This window comes from Sorex fumeus, unplaced genomic scaffold, assembly GCF_029834395.1.
Source record: "Sorex fumeus unplaced genomic scaffold, SorFum_2.1 ptg000131l, whole genome shotgun sequence".
Lineage (NCBI taxonomy): Eukaryota > Metazoa > Chordata > Mammalia > Eulipotyphla > Soricidae > Sorex > Sorex fumeus.
In genome coordinates, this window is record NW_026606188.1 from 39,328,928 (window position 1) to 39,356,233 (window position 27,306).

The 27,306-nt window shown below is 44.4% G+C and overlaps 2 protein-coding genes across 4 annotated transcripts in view; one reads left to right on the forward strand and one right to left on the reverse strand.

Annotated features, from left to right (window-relative positions):
- Window positions 1–27,306, reverse strand: part of CLCC1 (chloride channel CLIC like 1) — a 200,085-nt gene that overhangs the window by 133,378 nt on the left and 39,401 nt on the right. The gene's annotated exons all lie outside the window — the stretch shown is intronic.
- Window positions 3,121–27,306, forward strand: part of GPSM2 (G protein signaling modulator 2) — a 40,867-nt gene continuing 16,681 nt past the window's right edge. For 2 of the 3 annotated variants that reach the window (XM_056139028.1, XM_056139030.1), the window contains exons 1-9: window positions 13,284–13,548; window positions 19,315–19,536; window positions 20,133–20,268; window positions 21,055–21,197; window positions 22,151–22,274; window positions 22,362–22,477; window positions 23,964–24,119; window positions 25,413–25,521; window positions 26,727–26,856. In XM_056139028.1, the coding sequence (XP_055995003.1) occupies window positions 13,493–13,548; window positions 19,315–19,536; window positions 20,133–20,268; window positions 21,055–21,197; window positions 22,151–22,274; window positions 22,362–22,477; window positions 23,964–24,119; window positions 25,413–25,521; window positions 26,727–26,856 (1,192 nt within the window). In that variant the 5' untranslated portion in view covers window positions 13,284–13,492. Of the gene's footprint in view, window positions 3,152–13,283; window positions 13,549–19,314; window positions 19,537–20,132; window positions 20,269–21,054; window positions 21,198–22,150; window positions 22,275–22,361; window positions 22,478–23,963; window positions 24,120–25,412; window positions 25,522–26,726; window positions 26,857–27,306 lie in introns of those variants that run through there. The other variant, XM_056139029.1, reaches the window with a different exon arrangement.

Here is a 27,306-nt window from a genome sequence, read left to right on the forward strand (position 1 = left end):
CAATTTCCCGCCATACCTAAGAAAATGAACAAATCTGTAATTCCAAATATAGTATGTATTCAAATGTTCCCATTTGTTTTTTTTTTTTTTTTGCCTTCCCCTTTGCTGCTGCTGCAGTGATGATGGGGCTTTTATATTTTCAATTGTGGGGCTCACACACTTCTCTACGGTGCTTGCTGGGATCACACATCTGGTGGTGGTGCTCACGAGGTGGGGGTGGAGGGTTGAGGGTTTGCTTTCCTTTCATTATGGCACTTCATTCAGGCTGGAGAGCTTGCCAGGAGTCAGGATGGTTCTGGTGCTAATGTGTGCTCATAGGATTTGCACTTCCCACCTCGGTGCTCAGGAGCACACCCACCCTTCAGCTACTACGCTTGCACACACCTGTCTAGAGTGGGTCAGAGACCACACATTGCTGCAGGATGAGAGTCCCAAACAGCACAGCTGCCAGGGTTGCACTGGGGGCATGTGGGCTGTACTAGGGATGAATCTTGCCACATGATTGCTTTCACCCCAAACTCACTGACAAGGAGATGTATGAGGACTCCAAGCTCGCCATCTTGCATTATGTCTCACATTTGTGCATTTGAGTGTTCCTTACGTAGAAATACTATGGTTATTCTGATGTTTAAAATTTCCTGGGGGCAGGGCCCAGATAGATGGTACAAGGGTTAAGGTGTTTACCTTGCATGGCCAAGCTGGGTTTGATTTCCAACACTGCTTATGGTTCCCTGAGCACCTCTGGGAGTGATCCCTGAGTGCAGAGCCAGGAGTTAGCCCTGAGCACCATTGGGTGTGACTATATTTAAAAAAAAATTCCACTGGTATCTGTAACATTAGGAAATAAAGCCCAAATTCATCACCCTGGCTGACAAAGGTCTAAGTAATCTGGAGTGACTTCATCTGGTATGTTCTCCGCTCCCTCACTGCCCTCCCTCACTCTCTAGCCGCAGTGGCCTTCTTCCAAGTTCTCAAACCCCCGAAGCATGTCCTCACAGGACTTGGCTCTTCCCTTTGCCTTCTGTGTTTTCAGAGCTTCGTTTGAAGGCTGGTCTCATAATTCAAATCATTTGACTACCACCTTCTTAAAGAGGATGTGCTTCCTTTGATCTTCAATCTCATCCCCCCTTCTCACAGCACCAGGCAGACTTGGAATTCTCTGCCTGGACCCACCAAGCCTGATTTTTTTTTTATTTTTTTCTGGTTTGTATGGTACTGAGTGAGAGCGGGGGCTGGGCTGTGTGCTGTCTTGCTCTGCACTGCATTCCCCCATCACCTGGAACAGTTCCTGACACAGAGCAGAAACTTAATACTTGCTGAATACTGTAATGAACAAACTGGAAGCAGAGGGATGGTAAGGAGCCAGCTATTTAAAGAGCCTTGGAGGCCACCAGGGTGGAGAACCAAAGCTGGAAAAATTGCCAAGCAGAAGGCTTGGAGACAACCCTGAAGCTGACTCCCACATTGTCCTGCAAGAGGAGAGGCATATGCAGGCCGACAGAGGGCCATAGGAGGGAATTTTAAATACTTTTTAATGGTTTTAAATCAAATGAGAAAAGTCTTAAAGACCTTCGAGGAGGCGAATGACAGAATCAGAGACCCTTTCAAAGATGTTTGAGTAAATGGGGAGACAGAGATCTTGGCGATAGAGGGAAGAGATTTGCGGGGGGGGGGGGGGGGGAAGGAGGAGAGGGGGAGATGATTCATTTGAATGTGTTCGATTTGTTACACTGAACTTCCTTTGTGGTTTTTCTGTCAACACCCAAAACAGAGTTCATGAGCATGAAGGAATTAAAACTACCTGCCTCTGAGCTGTAGAGCTGTCTCAGTTATTGGTCTAGAAGACCTTGTTATTAAAGGTGATGTTCGTGATAGGTATTATTTATTGAGCAGCAGGTACAATGCTAACCACTTAACAAAATTTATCCCCGCCCCCACCCAGCACCACAACCACCCTAATTAGAAGAGGATTTATGTTTCACCGTTGAGGAATCTAAAGCCAACGCGGATAAAACACTCCTCCAAGGTCAATCACCAGGAAGTGGCGCGGATTCTAAATCTCGTTGATGTTACAAGTTGTTACTTTGGCCAATTAGCCAGGCTCTGTTCCCATGAAGGCAAAGCCTGGGGCTTCAACCCAGCCTTGAGCCTCTAAAAACATTTCAGTTCTGCTTCAGCGGAGAAATGACTAAAGGAGAAAATAATCCAACTCCTCGAAGAGTCAGTCGGTGTAGACCTGCGTCGCCGAAATTTGGGGGAAGAGACGGATTGATTTGATTGAGCTGGAGAAGGACAGCGCTGGGATGAAGCTGCCCCGCGGTGCCCCCTCTCCGTTTCCCTGGGAACGGGCGTTCTCCAGTGCACACAAGTCGGCTTAAAAAAAAAAAAAAAAAACAGCTGGAAATGCTGGCGCTGAGGCCCAGCCTTAAGGACTGAGGCCGCCTTGTCCACGCGTTCACACGGGTCCCTCTGTTCCCTTCACAGAACCCTCTTTCTTCTCCAACATCCCGCACTGGCCGCGCCAGATACTCGGGGCAGAGCCTAGCGGGCGGGGACAGCCCTGGCTTCGGAACCCCAGTCTTTCAAAGCGGGGCTGAGTCAAACCCTCTTTGGGAAGGGAGAAAAAAAAAAAAAGCCCTCTGAACACTGTCCGCTCCACCCTTCAGCGTCCCAAGCAAAGAAGCTCTCATTTCGGGAACGCCACTTCAGCGCGGAGGCGGAGGGCGCGCATCAGGGCGGCGCGGCGGCCGGGGACCAAGTCCAAGAAGTCTCCGCCCTCTCCTCCGCTCCGCCAGTCCCGGAGCGCGAGAGCGGCAGGCCCCGCCTCCCGAGCCCGCCCATTGGTGGGTCCGAAAGACGCGGGGCGGTGCCGGTTTGAATGGGAGCGGCGGCGGCGGCGGCGGCGCGCGCGCAGGCGCAGAGAGCCGCGGCGGAGAGCGGGCGGTGCCGCGAGACCCCTGGGAGGCTGGGGGCCGGGCGCCGGGGGCAGCTTTGGCCCACGTGACCGCCGGGGGCGGAGGGGGGCGCGCGCGCCGGCCTCCCGCGGTGCTCTTGCCTGCAGCGGCGCCCGCGGCGCGCCGACCCGCCAGTAGCCCGAGGCAGCTGCACCGCCCGCTCTGCTCTGCGACCGCCGCTCGCCGGCCCGCGGGAGGTGAGTAGTGCCCCGGCGTTGGGAGGCGCCGGGCGGAGGGGGCGTGTGCGGGGCCGGGGCTGGGGCTGGGGTCGTCGGGTTCTGAGTCCCCGCTCGGTCTTTGTTAGCGGGGCGCGGAGAGGGGGGTGGTCGGCGGGCACCGGCGGGGAGTTTCCCCTGGCTGCAGCGAGGCGCGCGGGGCGCGGTCTGGCCCGGGCTGTACTTCTTGTCCCCCACCGGAGAGCGAAACTCTGCAAAGCTTCGTTTCTTCATCTTTTCTCCCCCAATATAGTGCGTTGGCTCTAGAGGTTTCTCGTGCGCTCCGACCCGCAGGTTCGAGCCCGACCCCCGGCGGGGTCCCGTCCCGGGGAGAGCCCTGCTGGCCCCCGCGCGGTGCGACGTCCCGAGCGGCACCTGCGGGGCGCACGGGGTCTGCTGCAGCTCGGGAACTGCAGCGGGTAGAACAACTCCGGAGGCGCCGCGGGAAGTTTTGGTGACCGTAGCGTATTCAGAAGAGCCCTTTGCTGGAAAAGAGAGAGAGGAGAGAGGGGAAAAAGGCCGTTGCCTATCTTGAGATCAAGGAAAGAGCCAGCGAGCCCGAGAACCTGTCGGTTGCCTCGTTTGAATGATGCCCGGGCGGGTCTCTCGTAACTGGCAGCCCCTGAGCGCCCGGGAAGCGAGTCGGGACGGCGCCGCGTTTGCCTGGACGCGTCCTGCAGCCCTGCCCCTAGTCCTGAGCGAGGTGTCGGGTCTCGGCGTTTCTCTCGGGCCGGGTGGGGAGTCCACACTGCCTCGCGAGGTCGGGGCCGATCGCCAGTCGCCAGGGTGATCGTCTCCCACCCCGGCCGCGCTTGCACGGTTTGCTGCGCTGCAGGGTGTTGAGGTCGCAGTTGGCCGGTGGTGGGCGCGGGTGCGTGCGGGAGCTGCGGGACTGGCTCGTGCGCTCTTCACCTTGGATCGCTTCTGGCAGGCTCCCCGGCTGTTGCCTTGTAAGGAGCCGGTGCTAGGTGGAAAGTTGCTGCCCGCAAGCCCTCTTCGACTAGGTAAGCCGCCTAGTCGTGTTTCCTTCTATGTTCAAGTCAGACGGATTCCAGTGTAGACCTGCGGCGTGGTCCAGGGCTCGTTGCAGCACAGATAGGATCTAGTGATTTTTAAAACAGCCTCTTTCTTAAGCCTGTCTCGTTCTTGAGCGTTTCTTAAGATTTACCTAGACAATAAAATTCTCCGGAATTTTAAAATGAAAGCTTACCGTAGATTTAGGTTTCCTAAATTTATTCTAGTATACAGATTCTTTATTATGATGACAGCTATTACCTTTAGCGCTGCTATACTTTTGAATACTTTAAAGTATTAGAGCTGGTGCTGGATTTGGTGCCTTATAAATGATAACCTCTGTAATCATATCGCATGTTGGATAGATATCGTTTTGCTCAGACCTGGAGAGTTTAGCTTCAGATTATACCTGGTTACTGTGTTGGGATTCAGACACATTGTATTGCTCTAGTGTATTTGTTTGAATTTCCTCCATGATTCCATTCATAGGAAATTATTATACTTTTAAGATGGATCTATATAGTTAACTCTTTTGTTGTGAACTGTCTAGAATATTTATATCCTTTTAGGACTACTCTTACCATTCACACTTCATGAATCACATAACATTTTCAGTATCTACCTTTATTAAAGCAGTTAGGAGCTACTTATGCAAATAATATGCTCTTGGCTGGGAGCAGATTGTATTACAAGTCCACTTTCTTGCTATGCTAGGATTCTTTGTGCCTCACACTTCTTCTCAAGTAGTAATAAGAAATGCTTGTTTGACGTTGATAATGTGCAAAGCGAGTTGGTGCAGCAGCTGACAGAGGCAGTCTTCTCTGTCAATAGTTTCCTCTGGACTTTTGCAGTATCTTCTTTCTCCTGACCTGCCATATATTTTACTGGAAATGTACCCTTTAAACACAAACACAACTTTGCTGAGAAACTGCGAGTTTCCCCACTAGGTAAATACAAGGCTGGGCATGGCTTCATCCATATACATTTTCACAGATTCTCACAATCTAGTATCTAATTAGGCTTCTTAGGTTACAAAATAGAAATTTTAATGATTTGTATGGTCACTGGCATTATCAGATTGACTCCATATATGATGTAGTTTATTAGCTCCCAGAAAATCACACTGGTTAACAACAAGGCTAAAATGAAAACATTCAAATCTCTTTTTATTATCTTGCATTTTGTTTTAGTGTTTATCTAACTGGAAATTTCATGTATGGTTTTTATTAGAATTTTGTTTTTTCAGGAATTGTAATTCATTGTGATCCATTTGATCATAAAAGACTAAATTTAGCATATAGGTTATATTTCTATACATATATAGTATATTGTTTAGAACTTTAAGCCTTGAGTTTTAAGTATTTGAAAAATATGGAAAGGTATTCTTTTATGAATAGTTTTATTTTTGGATTACACTCTTAAATATTTAAATATTCATTGCTTTACCTTTGAGGAATAATTTAACACATCATATATTAGTTTCAAGGGTATAACATAGTGATTAAATATTCATGTGATACAGTGATCCCGGTAAGTGGTGAACATTTGTTACATACATAATTATGAAATATTTTTCTTCTATTGAGATCTTTGAGATCTACTGTCAGCAACTTGTAACACAGTGTTATTAACTGCACTATAATGTTATAACTTGAAATGTGTACTTTTAGCTCCATTCACTCATTTTCTCACTTGCACTTGTTTTATGTTTTTAAATGCCCATATCTTTGGACCTGAATTATTTTTTAGTCTCCCTAGAATTAAAATGAGAGTTTAAAATTAATGTTTCCTTTAGTTTTAATATATAGGATCGCTTTCATAATGTCCCAGAAGATTTAATTTCAAACTTGGGAACCTTCCAACTGGTAGTATGCCTTTAACTTCGATTATTTTTAGAATCTATACATATCTAGTTTTAAAAATTATTTAAATGCCACTATTTATAAAGTTGAGCATAATACAGTTGTTTCAGACATTCATTCAACACCAATCCCACCACCCGTGTGACCTTCCCTCCACCACTTACTCTCTCAAGCCTGCCCCCTAGCAGGCATAAATTTACTTCATACTGCTTATTACAACAAAAATGGTAAATGGAAATATCAAAAAATAGACTAAATATCACAAATCAGTAAAAGCCAACTTGTGATCATTGTTCTGACAGTGCTGCTGTCACTAAAGTCATCGGAGGTTGACTGCGCTGGTGAGTGCTGGTTGACCTTCTGAATCTTCTGGGTTCCTGTTTTCATTCATTGAGTTTGGTGGGCTTCATGCAACTTTCCCCTCCAATGGGAAATCCTCCTACCGGCTTTCAGGACTATGGAATTTGGAGGTGTTGTGGCCAAGCCCCAGGAGCTGGGATGTTTGGTGGCATGGCTGTTTGATGAAGCTCAGTAGTGGAGCTGAGCCATTTATACCTTCCCAGTTCTGGTTTATCCTTTGAACTTCATTTAGCTCGATAGTCATAGTTTATTAGATATTTTTATAATATGTGCTTCCCTGTGATAATGGCATGTAGAAAAAAGAGCAGGACCATGTCTTGGCAAGGTTGTAGAGGAAAAGGCACCCGTGGACATTGTTAGTGGGAATGTCCAGCCCCTTTTGAAGTCAAGTCTGGAGATTTCTCAAGATGTTAAAAATCACCATTTGTGGGGCTGGAGTGTTAGCACAGCAGGTAGGGCATTTGTCTTGCATCCGGCCGACCCGAGTTCGATTCCCAGCACCCCATATGGTCCCCTGAGCACCGCCAGGAGTAATTCCTGAGTGCAGAGCCAGGAGTAACCCCTGTGCATTGTCGGGTGTGACCCAGAAAGAAAAAAAAATAAATAAAATTCACCATTTGATCCACCAGCTCCACTCCTGGGCCTCTATCTGAAAAAAAAAAAAAACCACTAATTTAAAAGATATATAGGAGGGGCTAGAACGAAAGCAGTGAGTAGGACACTTACCTTGCATGTGACTGACCCAGGTATCCCATATGGTCTCTTGAGTAAGCCTGAGCACTGCCAGATGAGGCCCCAAAACAACAACAAAAAAGATACCTGCACACTTTTGTTTAATGCAAGGATATTTACAGTAGTCAAGATTTGGAAACACTGCATGTGCCCACTGTAGGATGAATGGATCTAGGTATGGTACACATAATGGAGAGTGCTATAAAAAATTTTTTTTAAAAAAAAGGTGAAATCCTGGTATTTGTGACAACATATATAATGTGGAAGGATGTCAGACTAAGAGAAGAAAGACAAATACCATATAATCTCATACATGTGATAAAAAGAAATAAGGCAAACAGACAAAACCAGTCCTTTGACAGGACCGCCGGACTGAGGTGGCCAGGGACACCTCATGGGGAGGGTCCAGCTGACAGAGGGTGTCTGCACTTCAGCGGTGTACAGGGGTGTGACGACTTGAATTTTGAAGAGGTGGAAAAAGCAGTCCCAGCAAGTGCACTGTAATGTGAACCACTGTGACCCCCATATTTAAGATGAAAGGGTGGCCAGGCAGCAGTGAACTGTTAACACTTGTTTTCTGAGTTTCCTGCTATCCAACAGGTTGGTACATTGCTGGAAACTGACAGACTGACAGGAAATTAGGACTCACCCTAACTGGAGTATATACTTTGTTAATATATGCTTAAGGAAAACTTTACTGATCCAGTTTTCTGTTCTTTGGGGTCCTACCTGGCTTACTTCTGGCTTACTTCTGTGCTTATGATCACTCCTGGCGGTGCTGGGGTACCATTCTGGGGATGCCCGGGTTAGCTGCATGCAAAGCAAGGGTCCTACCAGCTATACTATTGCTCTGGCTCCTTGATCCAGTTTTATAATGATATGTTGTGAATTCCCATTTCTCGAGAATTAGAGAATAGAATGATCTGCTTAATTAACTACTATGATTGGGTTTCTGAAGATCTTCTTTTATTAAATGATCATGAATTGAGCAGCATCCTGTTTAGCAAGTAGAAAGGCACTGCAAGCATAGTGATTTTTCATTTATTTGGGATTGTCTAATCTGCATGTGATATAGATAACGATTAGCAGTTAACACTGAAATCATATTCAAACTGTAGATACAGATAAATATATTTACATACATATATAATCTTGAGTTATCTATCCTTCACAGCATTATATAGAGTTTTGATTATGTTGGTAGATTGAGTAAAGAATTGTAACCTTGGGGCTCTGGGAGGTGGCATCATGGTAAGGTATGTGTGTTGCATGTAGGAGCCTTGGGTTCAATCCTTGACACTGAAAGAAAAAGAAAGAATCAGAACACCAGCGCATTGCTTTGATTTATTTTTCTTGCTTGGAATTTTCCTTTAATTTTGCCACTTACTTGCAGTGTTTGCATTTAGATCTCATTCATACTTATGTTTTTAAATTTTTTAACGTGCAAAACTTTAGAAATACCACTCGGTTCTATTTTTCCCTCCAAGACACGCCCCCATTTATCAAATTTCCCCTGATTGCAAATCACCTCAAACTCACTATCTTTATTTTTCCTTCATTTGTTTTGTGAGCTTAGCACTTTACCAACTACAGGTTTGGTATAAGTGTTCTACTTTTTCGTCTCTCGGTATCAGACTTGAGATGAAATCTATCCATCACTGTGGTTATTACCATTCTTCTTTCTGTCCTCCAATTGAAAGTCTTGGGCGCTCTCTTTCTGCTCTGTCTTTGCCTTTCTGTCTTGTCAGTGGGTGTTTCCTTTCTCCGGGTACTCTTGGTTGGGCTCCCAGCCTTTCCTAAGTCCCTCTTCCCTGCATTAAGATCCTGGTTTACCACCTCTGTCACATATGCTGGGGTCAAAGTAACTTTTCTTGCTTTAACTGTCTCCTCAACACCTGTCACACTGGATTTTCTGTTAGACTTTATTCCTATCACGATCACGATCATCCTGTTGTTCATCGATTGCCTCGAGCAGGCACCAGCAACGTCTCCTTCTTCCTAGCCCTGAGATTTTAAAAGAATCATATGCAGTGCTCTTTCAGGGCTAGGAGAATGAGACCTATCTTTGTCACTGGTATTTGGCATATTGAGTACGACACGGGAAGTTTGCCAGACTTTGCCGTGCGGGCAGGATACTTTCAGTAGTATTTATTCCTATGCTTGTTGCTTTTTGAAATACATTCTTGGTGGTATGTGGGGTTTGGGGGAGCTACGCCAGGTGGTGTTTTGGGGATTCCTTCTGGCTCTGTGCTCAGGATCACCCCTGGCAGCTGGGTTTAATCCCAGACTCAGTGCTGAATTGAATTGGGGTTGACTGCATGCAAGTGCTCTAACCTCTGTACTATCTCTCTGGCTCCTAAAGTAGAACTTTTTTTTTTTTTTAAGGATACCTTTCTCTTTTGGGGTAGAGAGGAACCATATTCAGCTGTGTTCAGGGCTAACTCCTGACTGTGAGGATCTCTCCTGGCAGGTTTTGGGGGACCATATGCGGTGCTGGGAATGTAGCCGGTCTGCTGTGTGTTTTTAAAAAAAGAAAAGAAAAAAGAAATAAAAAGTGAATTCCCTTGTATTTCTCCAGGTCCTCTTGAAATATATTCTTATATCTAGTGGAAACTTCCTGCTTTTACCTTCCTGCTCCTGATTTTGCATGTATTGTTTCCTATACTAGGTATCAGATAAAATGTAATTGGAGGGGCTGGAGCGATAGCACAGCGGGTAGGGCATTTGCCTTGCATGAGGCCAACCTGGGTTAGATTCCTAGGATCCCATATGGTCCCCTGAGTGTCGCCAAGACTAATTCCTGAGTGCATGAGCCAGGAGTAACCCCTGTGCATCGGGTGTGACCCAAAAAGAAAAAAAAATGTAATTGGACATGGAAATTTGGGTCAGATCACAAGCCTCTTTAGTTCATTCGAAAATAAATTAGTGTCTACTCACAAATAAAGTTGGCAAAAATAATATCCAGTTTAGGGTGTAGCTTGGCACTTGATTCCATGCCTGGCAAGGGGGAGGGTCCCAGTAGATAAACCACACTTATTCTTTGGTCAGAGAGATAGAATGGGAGGTTGCTCTATGTGTGGCCAACCCAGTTCAACTCCTGGTACAACATATGATCCCCCGAGCATCACTACGAGTGACTCCTGAGCTCAGAAGCCAAGAACAGCTCCTGAGCACAACATGGTGTGGCCCTCCCCCAAATAACCAGCTGACAGAAGTAGTTACTTACGTTTATTTTAGAAGTGGATGTTTATCTTATTGTTATAATGTCACTATAACGTATACCCTGAATATCAGTTTAAATCAACTCTTTCAAATGTGGGGTTTTTGGTGGTGGTTTTTGGGGTCTACACTTGGCAGTGCTCAGAGGTCACTCCTGGCAGTGCTCCGGGGACCATATGGGATGCCAAGGATTGAGTCCAGGTCAGGCACATACAAGGCAAGTGCCCTTCCGATTGTACTATTTGGCCCCGTAAATGTGTTCTTGATTCTTCTTCTCTTTGATCCAGCTCAAAACAACAAAGGGCTTCTATACGATTTAAAATATTTTAATTGGAAGGGATTTGAGTCATTTAAGTGCTATATTTTGAAAGAAATTACTGAGGTAAGAGGAATTTAGATTGGGGCTGGAGAGATAGCACAGCAGGTAGGGCATTTGCCTTGCACGCGGCCTACCCGGGTTCGATTCCCAGCATCCCATATGGTCCCCTGAGCACCGCCAGGAGTAACTCCTGAGTGCAGAGCCAGGAGTAACCCCTGTGCATTGCCGGCTGTGACCCAAAAAGCAAAAAAAAAGTAAAAGGTAAGGTAAAGGCCCTCCCGTTGATCGTCGATTTGCTCGAGCGGGCCCAGTAACGTCTCCATTGGAGACTTTGTTGTTACTGTGTCTAGCATATCGAATACTCTCGGTAGCTTGCCGGGCTCCCCGGGAGGGGCGGAGGAATCGAACTCGGGTCGGCCATGTTGGCCGCTTGTAAGGCAAACGCCCTACCCGCTGTGCTATGAGTTTAGATTAAACTAAAGGGGCAAAAAAGTGGATTATATTTATAGTCTGATGGGTGTTACCAGTTTAAGAGATCCTTGAGTGTTAGAAACAGACCAGAAGTGATAGAAACAGATCAGAAGTTCTTGGCATTTAAATTGCAGTTAAGACTAAGTAGTTTAGATAAATAAAAAGTAGGAGAAAAGAAACAAATGTAACTATTTCTTAGTTTTGTCTGTCACCTACTTAGGAACTATTTTATAACAGGAAGTAGAGACCAGGATTTCTTGTTTACTCTGCATACTTTGTAGAGCCTAGGAGTTTTCCTCTATATAATACGGTAACTGCTTAATCAAGTCATTAAGCATAAAACAATCAGGGTTTTGTAACTCTCAATCTTTCTTATAAACTTTGTTATCTTTAGGCTCTGGAGACACTATTGCTTTCTCTTTATAGTCTTCAAGATACTGAAAGCTAACAGTATTGTAGGGTTTGGAGAACATTGTTAAAACCAGGAAGATACTATTACATATGTTTCTTGTGAATTGTGCCAATGCAGAGTGGAGTTGTTAGACCTGACTGAATATTCTTTCAAACCTGTAGCTTCCATTTCATTTCCAGGGTGTGTGTGTATGTGTGTGTGTTTTGTTTGGGAGTCATACCCCTTTGATGATCAAGGGTTATTCCTGGCTCTGCACTCAAGATTTACTCCTGGTGGTGCTCAAGGTACCATATGGGATGCTGTGTATCTAATTATAGTGGGCCATGTACAAGGCCAGTGCCGTACCCACGCTGTATTATCGCTCCAGCCCCTTCATTTCCTTATCTTATTATTAATTTTTATTATCTTAATGAAAATACATAAATATTTTGTACTATGTTTGATTAATGTTAATCTTGGTTACATATAAACAAATATGAATAGGGTTTGTTAACTACATGTAATGCAAAGCAGGAATTATCACACTTGCTAAATTGAGTAGGGGTTTCTATAAGTTATACCCTTGAATCAAATGCTTCTAACTTCAATGGGGTATATAATTTTTTTGGGGGGGGTATTTATTTCTTTTATTGAATCACCGTGAGAAAGTTACAAGCTTTCATGTTTGGGTTATACGGTGTATACAATTTAAGAGTGGCTTGGGGGAGACAGTCTGTTTTTGAGACTACTAAAACCATATTATAGATTATCCATCGAAAAATGACAAATAGTATACTCTCGTTTTCGTTCATTTTAAAAAAGGATTTTTGTGCGATCTGTAGTCACTTAGGTTTGTTAATTTGACTTTAGACATGCATTTTAATAAGTATGAAGTTTGCATTTTTAAATAATCAATAAAACTTGGAATTTTGGTGTCATCTGGATGATCTGGGCCATGGGAAGGGATAAAGGGTTAATGTATTGTTTTTCTTTAGGGGGCAGAGAGCGCACCCAGAATGTATCGTGCCCGGGTTTGAGCCTGAGCTCCTGCCCTGGGAGCCATCTCAGAGTGTCCTGTTTGTCTTACATGAACAGCCAGTTATTAATACGAAGACCTCATTTCCTCTAGGAAGTGCTGCCACTTTTACCAAGACTGATCCTTACCACCTTACTGCTCTGTTCCAGACTAACAGGTCTCCAAGTGTCCTTAACTAACAGAGCAGGAGTTGTGTATTACTTGAAATCTAGTTTATGTTAAAAGTTGAAATGCTTAAGAGGATTTTATATAAAGGGAAATTGATTATTTGGGGTGATAGCAAAAACAAGAACCAGAACAGTTAGGCAGCAATGGGGAGGATGCTCCGAAGAGGGAGCAGCTTTCTCCTGGAACTGTGTGACATTCGGACTAGAGATGCTTCCCGAACTTTCTGTGAATGCTGTGAGGTGTTGGACTGGCTGACCTCTAGGGCTGTTTAGAACACAGAGATTTCAGGATTTTTTTAAATCTATTTATTGCATATATACACACATTAAGCTAAAATGAGGTTCTCAGCTAAATCTCAGCTCACATGCCTTTCTGTGGACACCTGGGTGACAGTCAGGCCTGCTCCTGTTTTCCCCCATGTGGCAACGTCAGTGCACTCAACCGTGTGATGAGCTTAATTTAGGTTATTCTTTGAAAATAGGACATCATGCAAAGCATCTTGTATTCCTTTTGCAGAGATGTTGCTGAAGTGCTGCTGAAAGGATTTGGGACACACTTTGACCCTCTAAGCTCTCTGACATTGACCCTCTTTCATTATTAACAAAGAAGAAGCAGGAGCTTAGGACCCATTAACAACAGCTCATTAATACACTAACTGGACAGTGTTCTGCAGACAATTCTACACTGTAAAGAACTGGATTGGCACAAAATAAAATCATTTCAAATTTCACTCAGCTTATAATATGACTCAATGGAGGAAAATTTGATAAGCATGAGGGAAGACCATTCTTTTCATGTCCGTTACAGGTAAGAGCATTGCTTTCTTAGTGGGTGATCTTTAGTCCTGTTTAAACATGTATGTGGTTCTGATCATTTCAAATTTAAGCTTGAGCGTGTTAAAAATATCAGTTACAGTTAGCTTCTCTTACAAACAGTGTTTTCTATTTTGGTGGTTGCTAGTTTTTGTATCTCTTTTGTAGGAAAATAGTAGATGGAGGCCAATGAGGTACTGGTTTGTTTTAGTGTTCTATGGAAGAATTTATAGTTACTTTATATTTTATAACTATTGCAAATCTAAAAAGGAATGCATTTGTAAATCTTTGGAAGTTTTAAAAAAGTGGACTTTTTTTAACATGGTGAACTAAATCTATTACAATTTTTAAATGGTGACCTTTAAAAAATGAATCTAATGTTGGAATAAGTGGATACGAAATACATTATTTAACGTGCACTCTGGAAGTTCTGGGTAAACCTATAAGAATAAGCATGAATATTAGAAGAATAAAATTGTTGGTACTAATAGACTGTCAATATTCCTACACAGTTGTAATAGTAAATAAACTTAGAACAATGAGTGGTATTCAAAATCATGGATGAGTTAGATATTTGCTACCTAAACTTAGATAATTAATACATGTTCAGGAACTCACAGGATATTTAGAGTAAAAGGTTCATGTTTTGTCATGGTGCTTGAGAAGTTTCTGTAGGTAAGTGGAGAGCATTTCCTTTCAGAATAAGATGGGCTGGGAGATGGCCCAGAGGCTAGTGTACATACTCTGCCCGATGAGGCCAGCCCCCAGGCACTCCAGGAGTCGCCCTCAGGTGCCACTGGGTATAGTCTGAAGCCGAAGAACGAATAGAAATGCTGGAGCAGTAGTAGAACTGTGGGGAAGGTGTTTGCCTTGCACCTGGCCGACTTGGTTCAATCCCCAGCATCCCCGAGCCTGCCAGAAGTGATCCTCAAGCACTGAGCCAGGAGTAATCCCTGAGCATTGCCGGGTGTGGCCCAAAAACACCTAAAAACATTAAGATGCAAGAAAAAGAAAACGAAAGATTCCATGTAGCTTATTATGCATGATATTAAGACATTCGGTGTATTTAAAGCAGCCATTTACTATATGAAATCCCTCTGCTTTGCCATTCGAGGAACCATATGTTGAGAAACCTAAATATTTTCTCACTTTCTTTCCACCTCAGTAGCCAGTGTGAAGGCTCGCCCAGTTTTACTGCCTAAATGTTGTTCGACTTTAACTCCCCCTGGAGCCCTCCCCTGCCCCCGCTTTAGGTTAGCAGTTCCCCCACACTCCTGCTGTTCCGTTTTCCTCTTAGAATCCACCTTTTGAATTTCCCACTAGAGGGTGCAGTCTGTAACCACAGCTAATCACGCAGCCACTGCTGAATTTCAGTGCGGACTCCTGCTGACCTGGAGGACAGGCCCAGTTCACCCCTGACGCTCGGCTTCTCCCTCACCTGATTGCTCTCTGGTCCTCTGCCTCCCCCCAGCCCACACCGTGCATTTAGAGCAGTGGTTCTCTGCGTATGTCATATTTTCTTGTCTCAGTACCTTTGCTCATGCTACACCCTGGGACTTGACTGTTCCTCACTTTCAGTATCTAAACTTCAGGTAAACATCATCTCCTCTAAATTCTGTATTCCATAATCCTGTGCATATCTCCCTCCTAGCACCAATTCTATTCCATGTATCTGTTTACCTATCTATGTCTCATCCTCTTATTTTTTTGTGGGGAGGGGGGCACACCTGGCAGTGCTCAGGGGTCACTCGTAGCAGTACAGTGGCTCAAACCAGGGCAGTCACATGCAGAGCAAGTGCTTTAACCCCTGTACTGTCTCTCCAGTCCTGTATACCCACCTTTTACTATTTAGACAGCTGTGGTACCTAGCAAATTGCCTGGCTTATGTTTTGTTTTTTTGTTTTTGTTTTTGTTTTGTTTTGTTTTGTTTGTGGGGAGGGGGATGGCATACCCAGTGATACTCAGGGGTTGCTCCTGGCTCTGCACTCAGGAATTACTCCTTGTGGTGCTCAGGGAACCATATGGGATGCCAGGAGCCAAACTCGGGTTGGCCACATTCAAGGCAAACGCTCTCCCTTCTGCACTATCTCTCCAGCCCGGTTTATAGTTCACTTTTGATGGAAAGTCCATTGAGCTTTATTGGACCAACCCATTGTATGAAACTAGGAAGATGTTTATCTGCCTTGTTAACCATTTTCCAGAATAATCCAGTTTTTTATTTTTCTTGCCTTTACAAGCTGTGCTTTGGAGCCTGGGAGCCACTCCCTTGCACACTGTTGAGCCTAAAGATTCCGTGCTTGGTGCTGATGCGGGTGCTGGGGCACCTTGCAGTGCCCAGGGAGCCGTGCAGTGGCAGGAATCGAACCTGGCGCCTAGGTTCATGGCTTACTCCAACTCTTGAGCTCCCTCACTAATCCCGAGTGTGGTAAACTTATTAATACTTGAAGAGCAACAGGCAGGGAGTACCCGATCTGTTCCTTAGAAGCCCTTAGATTTGTCCCTTTTCCATGATTAAACATAGCTGGAACATGGTTATATATTGCTATACAATTTCCCCAAAAAAGAAACTTTAAAAGCTTTATAAAAACCATTCTTAGTAAATACATGCCATGAGAATCTCTGGCTTCATCTCTGCCCCTAAGATCAACATTTTGCATATTGGTAGGATTGCTGTATAAATCCTGTATGGTCACTGGGTGATCCTTTATGCTCCTGCAGGACTCTCAGCCTGTCCTAGTGACACTGCTAATTTTGGTAAACATTTGACTTGTAGTGTTTTATCCATCTGGTTCTTTCATTATGGAGGCCCTCAGACAGCCCAGGAGGAGTTTCTGTGCCACAGTATGTTTATAGCTTTGAAGTAGAATATTCTGGTCACTGGAGACCCAAGAGAGATCAGAATGCTTGTCAAGCTTTATGTACTTATCTGTGAAAATAGAAATGGTCCAAAGTAGAATTTCTAAACTTCAAATCATTAATTTTAAGAAATACCCTTATTTTTTTTTTTGCACAATACTAGATTTTGAAAAAACTTTATATATGGAATAGTTTCTCCAGGTGCTAGGGTTCACACCCGGGCCTCTTCCCATGAGGCAGGCATGGTGCCGCTGAGTGACACCCCCAGCCTATCTCTGCTGCGGGTTTTAGTGGATTTCATGGTTTCTGAGTTTTTCTGGTTTGCCTTCTACTCTGGGTATGTTCTTTGTTCTCACCCCAACTGGTAAACAGATGAAGTAATTCTATTCCCTCATAGTGACAGAGAGGATATGAAATTACTTTCTCTGTTACTATTTAATGATCTTTTGAAAAATTTATAAGCCAACCTTCTTTGACAATTCTGCCTTCAGGTATATTTGAGGAGGCATTGGAGATTTTTGCCTCACTTCTTCAATAATAAAGTATGCCAGGGCTATAATTTCTCACATAATTCACCATAAATGAGAGTTCACATTGTACGTTAATGACTAAGGCTAGTTTTCTAAACTGAGAGCCACCTCTCGCCGGGAGCTCTGCAGCCTGGAGCCTGCGGGGGTTCACTTTGCTGTCACAGTTTGCAGTGAGAATTACATGAAGGTTTTTTGTTTGTTTGAGGGCCACACCTGGCTGTGTTCAGGGCTTATTCCTGTCTCTGAGCTCAGGGATCGCTCCTGGTAGGGGCTTGGGGAACCATATAGGAATCAACCCAGAGTCAGCCTTAGGCAAGGCAAGCACCCTACCTGTTGTCCTATCTCTCCAGCCCCAGTAAAGAACTTTTTTTAAAAGAGTATAGCTCTGAGTTCAGAGCTTGCCAGACATATTCGGCCTGGTCTACCACCCCTTTTCAGAAACAGAACACCACACATATATTCTGCGCTTCTGGAAACTCACCTGCTTTTAAGGACACACATAGAAAACACCCCCAGTTGGCAGCCAGGACTATTACCCAACCTGCCATCCTTCCAGCATCCCCCAGGGGGCGCTTGGCCCACTTTGAGAGACTCCCATCTGGTCCTTACCTAACCGTGGCAGCAGCATCATGCGGGTCATCAGTTCAACTCAGAAAGCCGAATATATGATGGAGACCTTGCTCTGTGCAGATAGAAGCAAACGTGTGGGAAAAGGCCCACACTTTATGGTGAGCGGAGAGTCCTCCCATCCTCCTGTGGCACCGCTGGGCATGGCTGTTCTCTCCTGCAGAGACGGTCTGGGAGCTCCCTAGGATCCCTTTGCATGGTGGCCGGCGTTTTCCTAACCAGTGTAAGACACTTGAATTGTTAATTTCAATACACAAATATTCCACAATGAAATATTAACTGTAATTCATGCAAAGCCGCGCACCAGCCCTTGCAGCCTCCTCCCCAGCCCTGTCTATCAGCTTCACCACATTTCATTTCTACTCCAGTTCTACTCCACTCCATTTCTACTCTTTAATTCCATTTCACTGTATGGCTCTCCAGATCCTTGAGATCTCAGACTGTAAAAGACAGCTCTTGAAGGGAGATGCTAGTTAAACTTGCTCCTGGAAATGCAAAAGTCCATGATCATATTTGAGTGAATTTTGGGTGAGTGATGGTTTAATTAGCATTTCCTGTGAAAGCCCCTGATTCTCCAGCTTGGCTTACCCACTGGAGTGACCTGGAAGGCTGTCAGAAAGACCAGTGCTGGCTCTGCGCACTGGAGAGCAGGTCCCGGCCTCGAAGGTTTTGGGTATTTTAGAACCTCTCCAAGGGTGCTGAGGTCCTCCGGATGTCTTCCCAAGGAAACTGCCAGGGTGCTGCTGGCCCTGGGCATGCTTGGTTACACCCAGCACTGCTCGGGAGCTCGGGCCTTGCCGGGGCCCCACTTTGACCACGCTCTCTCCTTTGAGTGTTGTCCCTCAGTGCGGTCAACTGTAGTGCAGGCAGAGTTAACAACCACTGTTTAGAGTGGCTAGTTGCTCAGAACTCGAGTAAGGGATAGTTTGGTGCTGCTCCCAAAAACAAGATGCTCAGGGGCCAGGCAGATAGTATGATGGGGAGGCACTTGTAGTTTCTCAAGACATTGTTCTTTGGTGGAAGTGCCCTGGAGAGTTTCTATGCCACAGGGTCAGAGTGTGGTGGCAATAGGAGCAGCTGTGTGCTCTGTGTATGTGTGTGTGTGTATGTGTGTCTGTGTGTGTGTGTGCCCGCGCACTCGCTCACTCATGCAGCTGGTGTGAACCAGAAAGAAGATGGTAGGGACCGGAGAGAGTAGAGTAGGTAGGGCACTTGCGTTGCATGCAGCCAACCCACGTTCGATCCCTGGCATCCCATGCAGTCCCTCAAATCCCGCCAGGGGTGATCCCTGAGTTCAGAGCCAGGAAGAAGTCCCGAGCACAGCCAAGAACAAAAAGATAGTAGGAGGGGTTATTGGACTTTAGACGAATATAGATGGCCTGGATACACAGCATTAATTTTTGGACCTCAGCTTCCCCAGGTGCCCTTATTCTTCCCAGACTCCTTGGTATTATCTAAGCCTGCCACAACTCTGAGCTGTGTGGAAAGTCCTGCTTAGGCTCTCCTGGGTATCATGGCTTGCTTTTGGTGCATCAGCTTAAAAGAGCTCTGTAGCAGATATTTTGCAAGTGTATATAAAATCTAATATCTGAGGCTGATACACTGGGATAGGTGAGCTCACTGTAATTGTTTGCTACATATCACCGTGCAAGTATACTTTGTACACTGAGCAAGGGAATCCCAGTTATATTTCAATTGCAGCATGGCTGCGATTAGAGTACACATGACTCTCCTCTGTGATTTCACAGAATGGAAGCGTCCTGCCTAGAGTTGGCCTTGGAAGGGGAGCGTCTGTGCAAGTCCGGGGACTGCCGAGCAGGTGTGTCCTTCTTTGAAGCTGCAGTTCAAGTTGGAACCGAAGACCTGAAAACACTTAGTGCTATTTACAGCCAGTTGGGCAATGCTTATTTCTATTTGCATGATTATGCCAAAGCATTAGAATACCATCATCATGATTTAACTCTTGCAAGGTAATTAAGCTTTTTAATATTCTTCCTCCATAAATTACCTGTCACTTTAAAAATAGTGTCAGGGGCCAGAACGATAGTACAGCGGGTTGGGCACTTGCCTTGAATGCACCCCTGGTTCCATCCAGAGCACCACTGGTGTGTTCACACAACTTTTTATTTTAGTCAGTAAACAATATTATTACATGGTGCTGGAGAGTTAGAGCAGCAGGTAGGATGCTTGCCTAGAATGCAGCCCACCTGGGTTCAATCCCAGCATCCCTTATGATGCCCTGAGCACCACAGTAGTGATTCCTGAACGCAGAGCTAAGCAGTTACCCCAGAGTATTGCTAGTGTGGCCCAAGAGCCAAAAATTACATCAGCGTTATATTTTAAAACTAATTTTCAAGCTGAACACACTTTAATTAAATGAAGAGCACTGAAATGACCCTATAGTTAAATGAAAGCTAATTAGTTTAAATACAGAAAGTAAGCTTATTTTTATTTAAAATAGGTTTATAGTTAATGTGTCTTTCTTTCCTAAAACATGTCACCTGTCCTCTAAGGAAAACTCTTCTCTGTTTCCTATTTTGACATAATTTTCTGTTTTTTTCTCCAGGACTATTGGAGACCAGGTGGGGGAAGCCAAAGCTAGTGGTAATCTGGGAAACACCCTAAAAGTTCTTGGAAATTTTGATGAAGCTGTAGTCTGTTGTCAGCGACACCTAGATATTTCCAGAGAGCTTAATGACAAGGTAAGATGGAAACTTTAGAGGGGTAAATTACCCAAATGTTTTCACTGAGATCTGCTTTGTGTTTTAATTCCACTTAATTTTTCTGGAGTTTATTTCAAAGGGTTTTTTTTAATTGAATCACCTTAAGATACACAGTTACAAAGTTGTTCATGATCGGGTTTCAGTCATACAATGTTCCAACACCGTCTCTTCACCAGTGCACATTTCCCACCACCAATGTCCCCAGTTTCCCTCCCTCTTTTCCTCCCTTCCTCACTTCCTCCATTCCTCCCACGCCACCCCCCACGCGTGCGCGCGCGCGCACACACACACACACACACACAACACACACACACAATCTTTCTTTCTCTCTCTTCTGTGCATTATAGTTTGCAATAAAGGTACTGAAAGGATACCCACAGGAAAGAAAATTTTTTTAATGGAGAAAAAAATATAGGCTCTTCCTTTCATATATAATAATAATTTATTAATAATCTACATGGATGGTCAAGAGAAACATTTTTCTCTTGACCATAATATCACAGATACAATAAATGCATGTGATGAGCATTATATAAATGTTTTTTTTTTTCCTTTTTGGGTCACACCCGGCGATGCACAGGGGTTACTCCTGGCTCTGCACTCAGGACTTACTCCTGGCGGTGCTCAGGGGACCATGTGGGATGCTGGAAATCGAACCCGGGTCGGCCGCGTGCAAGGCAAACGCCCTACCCGCTGTGCTATCTCTCCAGTCCCTATATAATATCTTTTTACATAAAATGTAAGCTTGCCAATATCTTCTTCTAGGTGGGAGAAGCGAGAGCACTGTACAACCTTGGAAATGTGTATCATGCCAAAGGGAAAAGTTTCGGCTGTCCCGGGCCTCAGGATGTGGGGGAGTTTCCTGAAGAAGTGAGGAGCGCTCTGCAGGCGGCTGTGGACTATTACGAGTGAGTAGCGCAGAGGCAGAGACTCGCCTAAATTCCAAGATTTTTGGTGGTGGTGGTGCCAGGCATCAAACAGATACCCGGAGCACATGCACTACCACTCAGCCATTTCCCAGGAAGTCTTTAAATTCGGCAACAGTTGAATAAAGGACTAGCCGGCCGAAATAAACCACCAACTTATTGCTAAAATATTACTGAGATTAAAAAATTAAAAATTAAAAAAAAAAATACTGAGTTGTGTTTGGTATTAACCCTCCCAACCTCCATCCCCACTCCTTTCATTTAAGCTGCAGGCTAGTGCCATCTAGTGGCAAAAGCAAGAATATCAATGGCTCGTCAAAAAAATGTTTGGAATTTTTTTTCCAGTGAAATTTTATAGAACTTCTTAGCTAGAGGTAGTGAACGTGTCCTTGAACCTGGGAAGACACTTAATCTAAATGATTCATGAAACTGATCCCAGGTATTTATGTAATGACCATCCATTGTGTTTTATTTTTAAAGTGTAGCTCGTTATGGTTGGAAGCTTTTGGAGGGAGGAATGGTGAGTAGGGGTCAGTCTCCGAGCTGGTGACGCACTGGAGTCTGGGGGACCCTGTGGAGCTGGGCCTCTGCATGCCAGGAACACAGTCCAGACATTTGAGCTGTCTTCCTGGCCCAGCTATAAACTGCAACATAATTTTCTGATAAAAAGAATTTGACTTGAGGCTGAAGTGGTAATACCCGGATAAGGTACTTGCTTTGCACACGACAACCCGGGCTTGATCCCCATCACCCCTTATGGTCCCCCAAGCCTGACAGGGAGTGATTCCTGAGTGCAGAGCCAGGTGTAATCCCTGAGCCCACCAGGTGTGGCCTCAAAACCAAGGGAAAAAAGCAAGAAGGAAAATTAGATTTGTAAATAAAGTCATTTAAAAAAATTTCCCCAAGGTATTTGACAGCCTGTTCTTATCACTTAGGGAAAACCTATCCCTAGTGACTGCACTGGGGGACCGAGCAGCCCAAGGACGTGCCTTTGGGAACCTGGGGAACACACATTACCTCCTGGGCAACTTCAGGGACGCCGTCATAGCTCACGAGCAGGTACGTGTGCGGCCGGGGGCACAGGCTGTTTCTCTGTTAGTGTTGCGTCAGCTTTATTATGACTCTCATGAAAATATTCTGTTCCAGCGCCTCCTTATTGCAAAAGAATTTGGAGATAAAGCAGCTGAAAGAAGAGCATATAGCAACCTTGGAAATGCGTATATATTTCTTGGTGAATTTGAAACTGCCTCCGAATACTACAAGTTAGTGTAACATTCTGTCGATCAATGTGAAGTCCGTTCTTATGTTGTTGCCCCCTTTGGAATTGTTCTTGTGGCCACACACAAAGGCTCTCTTGATGTTACAGATCCATATTCCATTCTTCAGGATAGGAAGTCACAGTTTGGTGATGTATGTTAGTAGTTGAATTTGATTCCAGAAGGAACTCTGATCACTTACAAATTAGTCGTACTTGAAAAAGTGGTTGGCGGAAAGGATTGTGTCACAGGATATGAAGACAGTTCATTTTTTTTTTTTAAAAGAAACCAACCTTCAGGGGCCAGAGTGATAGCAAAGTGGTTAGTGCGCTTGCTGACCTGAGTTCAGTCTAACTAGGGGTAGAGGGTAAGTGACGTGGCCCACTGGCTGAGTTGGGGTGTGAAGTCAGTCTGACTCTGGTGTCTGTGCGCTAACTTCTCATTAACTACAACCATAATGAAGTTGGATTTGGTGGATACTTAGCCAGATACTAGGTAGAATTAATATTTAAATGTAGTGGTTAAAAAGGAGAGATAGAGAACAAAAGGGAATTCCCTGCCACAGAGGCAGGGTGGGATGGGGGGGTGGGGGGTCGGAGGGATACTGGAACCCATGGTGGTGGAAAATGGGCACTGGTGGAGGGATGGGTACTTGATCATTGTATAATTGAAATCCAAGCACAAAAATTTGTAAGTCTATAACTGTACCTCATGGTGTTTCACTAATTAAAAAGAAAAAAAGAAAAAGAAAATAAATAATGAATGAAACATATAAAAAAATAAATGTAGTGGTTAACGTTTAGCTCAAGTATGGTTAATACTCAAATGTAGTACTTAATGTTTTTAATGAATTAGTGATTAATAACCTGTACATAGCAATTTCAATGTGATTTTTTAAATCTTGACTAAACGTAAAGGCAGCATGGGGCTGAAGTGGTAGTACAGCAGGTGCGGTGCTTGCCTTGCATGCAGCTGACTCAGGTGTGATCCCCGGCATCCCATATGGTCCCCCAAACACCGCCAGGAGTAATTCCTGGACAAAGAGCCAGGAGTAAGTCCTGAGCATCTCCAGGTGTGGACCAGAAAGCAAAACAAAACCAAATAAACATAAAGGCAGCAGTGTGAGTAAAAGAGACGCTCTGCGGGAAAAGTCTCTGTTTTTGCCAGTCGGATAGGAGACTTTCCCTTTAGTGCTGGAGCCGTGTGTGAACCACTAGAGGCTCTTGCTCTTTGGTGTCGGGGCTTCTGTTCTGGGGAGAACTGGCAGGATTTTCACATTTATTCTAAAAGTCTGAATTTGGGTTTTTTTGGGGGGCTTTGAAAGTTCTTTCCTTTTCCTGAAAGTATGGGAAAACATCAGAGCTATTAGGCACTAAAACAGGTTTATGTAGAAGGCAAGAGAGAACAGGAGAGAAGTAAAGTGGATGTAAGATGATTAGAGTCCAGAATCTAGTAGCTGTTCCATTCTGTAAGGGCGACTTTGTTCTTCCAGGAAGACGCTGCTGTTGGCACGACAGCTCAAAGACCGGGCCGTGGAAGCTCAGTCTTGCTACAGCCTTGGGAACACATACACGTTACTGCAAGATTATGACAAGGCCATCGATTATCATCTGAAGCACTTAGCAATTGCTCAGGAGTTAAATGATCGGTAAGTTATATCCTTTTTTTTTTCACTTTTGCTAAGATGCAGATTTTTTTTTTCCTGATTCACCAGAATATTTCCTTTGTGTGAAATTTCTTATTTTTGAAGAATGTTTTTAGGAAACTGTATACGTGTGTGTGTGTGTGTGTGTGTGTGTGTGTGTGTGTGTGTATAGAGAGAGAGAGAGAGAGAGTGTTTTGAGGGCTTGCCTGTTACTGGTCCCTTATAGCCCTGAGACTGGTCCCTTATAGCCTCCAACCAAGATCATAAAATCTCACAAGCGCAGTCGCCTGCAAAGGTTCTCCCGAGCTAGGTCAGTCTGGGAATTAGAGTGAAGCTAGAGATGAGGCCCTTTGTAAAGACGACAGCTGCTCTCCAGCTCCATCTCCTGGTTGCCGTGCAGGAAGAGGGAACAATATGGACAAATCCTTTTCTTTCGAAGAGGAGCTACAAGTCCTGTGTTTGTATGAGACCTTCTGGCTTCCAAATGCTAATTATGGTATCCTGCTGTCCATTTTCCCTTTTTCCCTCCCTCTCTTCTTTCTTCCCTTCCTTCCCCATCCTTCTCTCTTCCCCTTCTTTTCTTCCTTTCATCCATCTCTTCGTGCTATTGGCTTTTTTTTTCCAACCTAAGTACGAAGAAGAACTTTTCTGTGTAACTGCTAAAAATTAAGCGTGCTCCCTCCAGCAGTAGTGAGTCCTCCCTCGGTGCTCCAACATAGACTGGATGATTCTGATAGAAGAGTCGCAGAAAGAAATAGAGGGGCGGGGGCGATAGCACAGCAGATAGGGCATTTCCCTTGCTCAAGGCCAACCTGGGTTTGATTCCCAGCATCCCATATGGTCCCCTGAGCACCGCCAGGAGTAATTCCTGAGTGCATGAACCAGAAATAACACCTGTGCACCACGTGGTATGACCCAAAAAGCCAAAAAAAAAGAAAGAAAGAAAGAAAGAAATAGAATACATTCTACAAAACATACAACTGAAATTTTGTTTTCTAATATGTTTTATGTTTTCTGAAATATGTTTTCTGGAGCTGGGGATTGGAGAGCCTGTGCCTTTCATGCCTGAGGCTCTGGGTTTGATCCCCAGTACTCCTCCAACCCAAGGAGTAGATAGGATGTTTTCCATTTTGATACTCGTTTCACATTTTAGTATTATCGGGGCATGTGAATATTCTAGTATTCTGATTGTGTGTTCTTCATATGAAAGACTTGTCGGTACCGCTCGATAGCTTTTGTCCCAATATACACATCCTTTCAGATACCTGCATAATATCTTTGTGTGTTGCATTTTAGAATTGGTGAAGGCCGAGCATGCTGGAGCTTAGGAAATGCATACACAGCTCTGGGAAATCATGATCGAGCAATGCATTTTGCAGAAAAGCACTTGGAAATTTCGAGAGAGGTATGCAACTAAAAACCTACTGTCTGTGCTATTGTAATTCACAAATCAGTTTGGAGAGGGGAAGTCCTTTTCTCGAGGTTGTTACGTATTGTAGTAATAAATCTGTGTTTTGCAATGATGTAGGGAAAAACAGGAGCCTGGGGCGGCAGGGAGGAAAGGGTCAGGGGGTCTTGGGCCCCATCGGGAGGTGCTAGGGCTTACTCCTAACTCTGCCCAAAGGTCACTGCTGGGGGACTATGTGGTGCCTGATATTACACCAGGATCAGTCATGTGCAGACACACTCCTTACCCACTGGACTGTCTCTCTGGTCCCTCAAAAAGTGATCTGGAACAGAGGCAGTGTTTGTACTGGTCTTTGATAAAGAGATGCAGGAAGGTAGGTGCAGCGGGGGAGAAAAGTCACTAAGGTGTCTTCCCACTTACCCCAATTGACACATGGAAAAGTAGCATGGTGTACAAGGAAAAACATGATTTTTATTGTAATTTGCTGGCTTTTGAAGCATGGAAACATTAAGCCTCATTTCTCTGATCTGTAGAATGGGAATAATAACAGTATTCACCTTACTAATTGTTGTAAGAATTAAAGGTAGTGTCTGTAAAAGTGGCTAGTGTAATAGTACTGACTTAATACCTAAATGATAATGATTACTATGGTATAAAAATAAAATATGTTCTGGAAGTTTTTACCAAGTGATGCAAAGCTAATGTGCCATAGAATAACCTACTCTGTTTAATTGATTCTAGAGAGTGAGTGCAATCAAATTTAAATATTAAAGAATCTGTAGAGTTGTGCATTTCCGAACTATCCCTCTGTTTGTTTTGTTTGATTTTGATTTGTTTTGGGGCCACATCCAGCCGTGCTTGGGCTGCTCCCATCGGTGCTCAGAGGACCAAGTGGTGCCAGGGATTGAACCTGAGACTACCCCGTGCAGGGCATGTGCCCTCATGCTCGCTCTCTCACTCACTCGCTCTCTTGCTTGCTCGCTCGCTCTCTCCCCACTCCCTCTCTCACTCTCTCTCTCATACTTGCTTTATTCTTTTAAAAAAATTAAGAAAAAGAACAATCTAATCATAGTCTCCTAGTTGTGATAGAACTCTGTTAACTTCTGTTTTTTTCCACCTTCCGGTTCGCAGCATTTTCAGTTAATCTTCGCCAATTCCTGGTCTCTACCGTGGCTGTAAAATACAAATGCTTGTGTCTGCAGGTGGGGGACAGGAGTGGGGAGCTGACCGCACGCCTCAACCTCTCAGATCTGCAGATGGTCCTCGGTCTGAGCTACAGCACCAATAACTCCATCATGTCTGAGAACATCGAAGCCGAGAGCAGTTTAAATGGTAAGTAATGGATATTTTCTGTAACTGCTTTATCTTCAGACTTGAAATTATCCATGTTCAGCCACGTAATTTTACCAAATCCAAAGAAATATGTAACTTGAGACATAGGAGGCTCGCCTTTTTTATGCCTTTTGCTTTACCACAGCCCTGAAATTTTACCGATGTACAATAGAGTATTTAGGCGTCTTCCCCTCTGGAGAAGTCTCTCCCCCTCCCTCTCCCTCCCTTCATCCCTCCCTTTCTCTCCTCACATTTCTCTGACAGAATTTCTCTAAACAAAAAAGAAAAAAAAACAGTATTTTTCAGCTTGTCTCACGAGTTTAGGAATAGTGAAGGTGTAATCTTTTGTAATAATCTAATGACAGAGGGACTGGAGAGATGTACAGTGGGTAATCCACTTGCCTACCACTTGACCAATCCAAGTTTCATCCCCTTCATCCCGTATAGTCT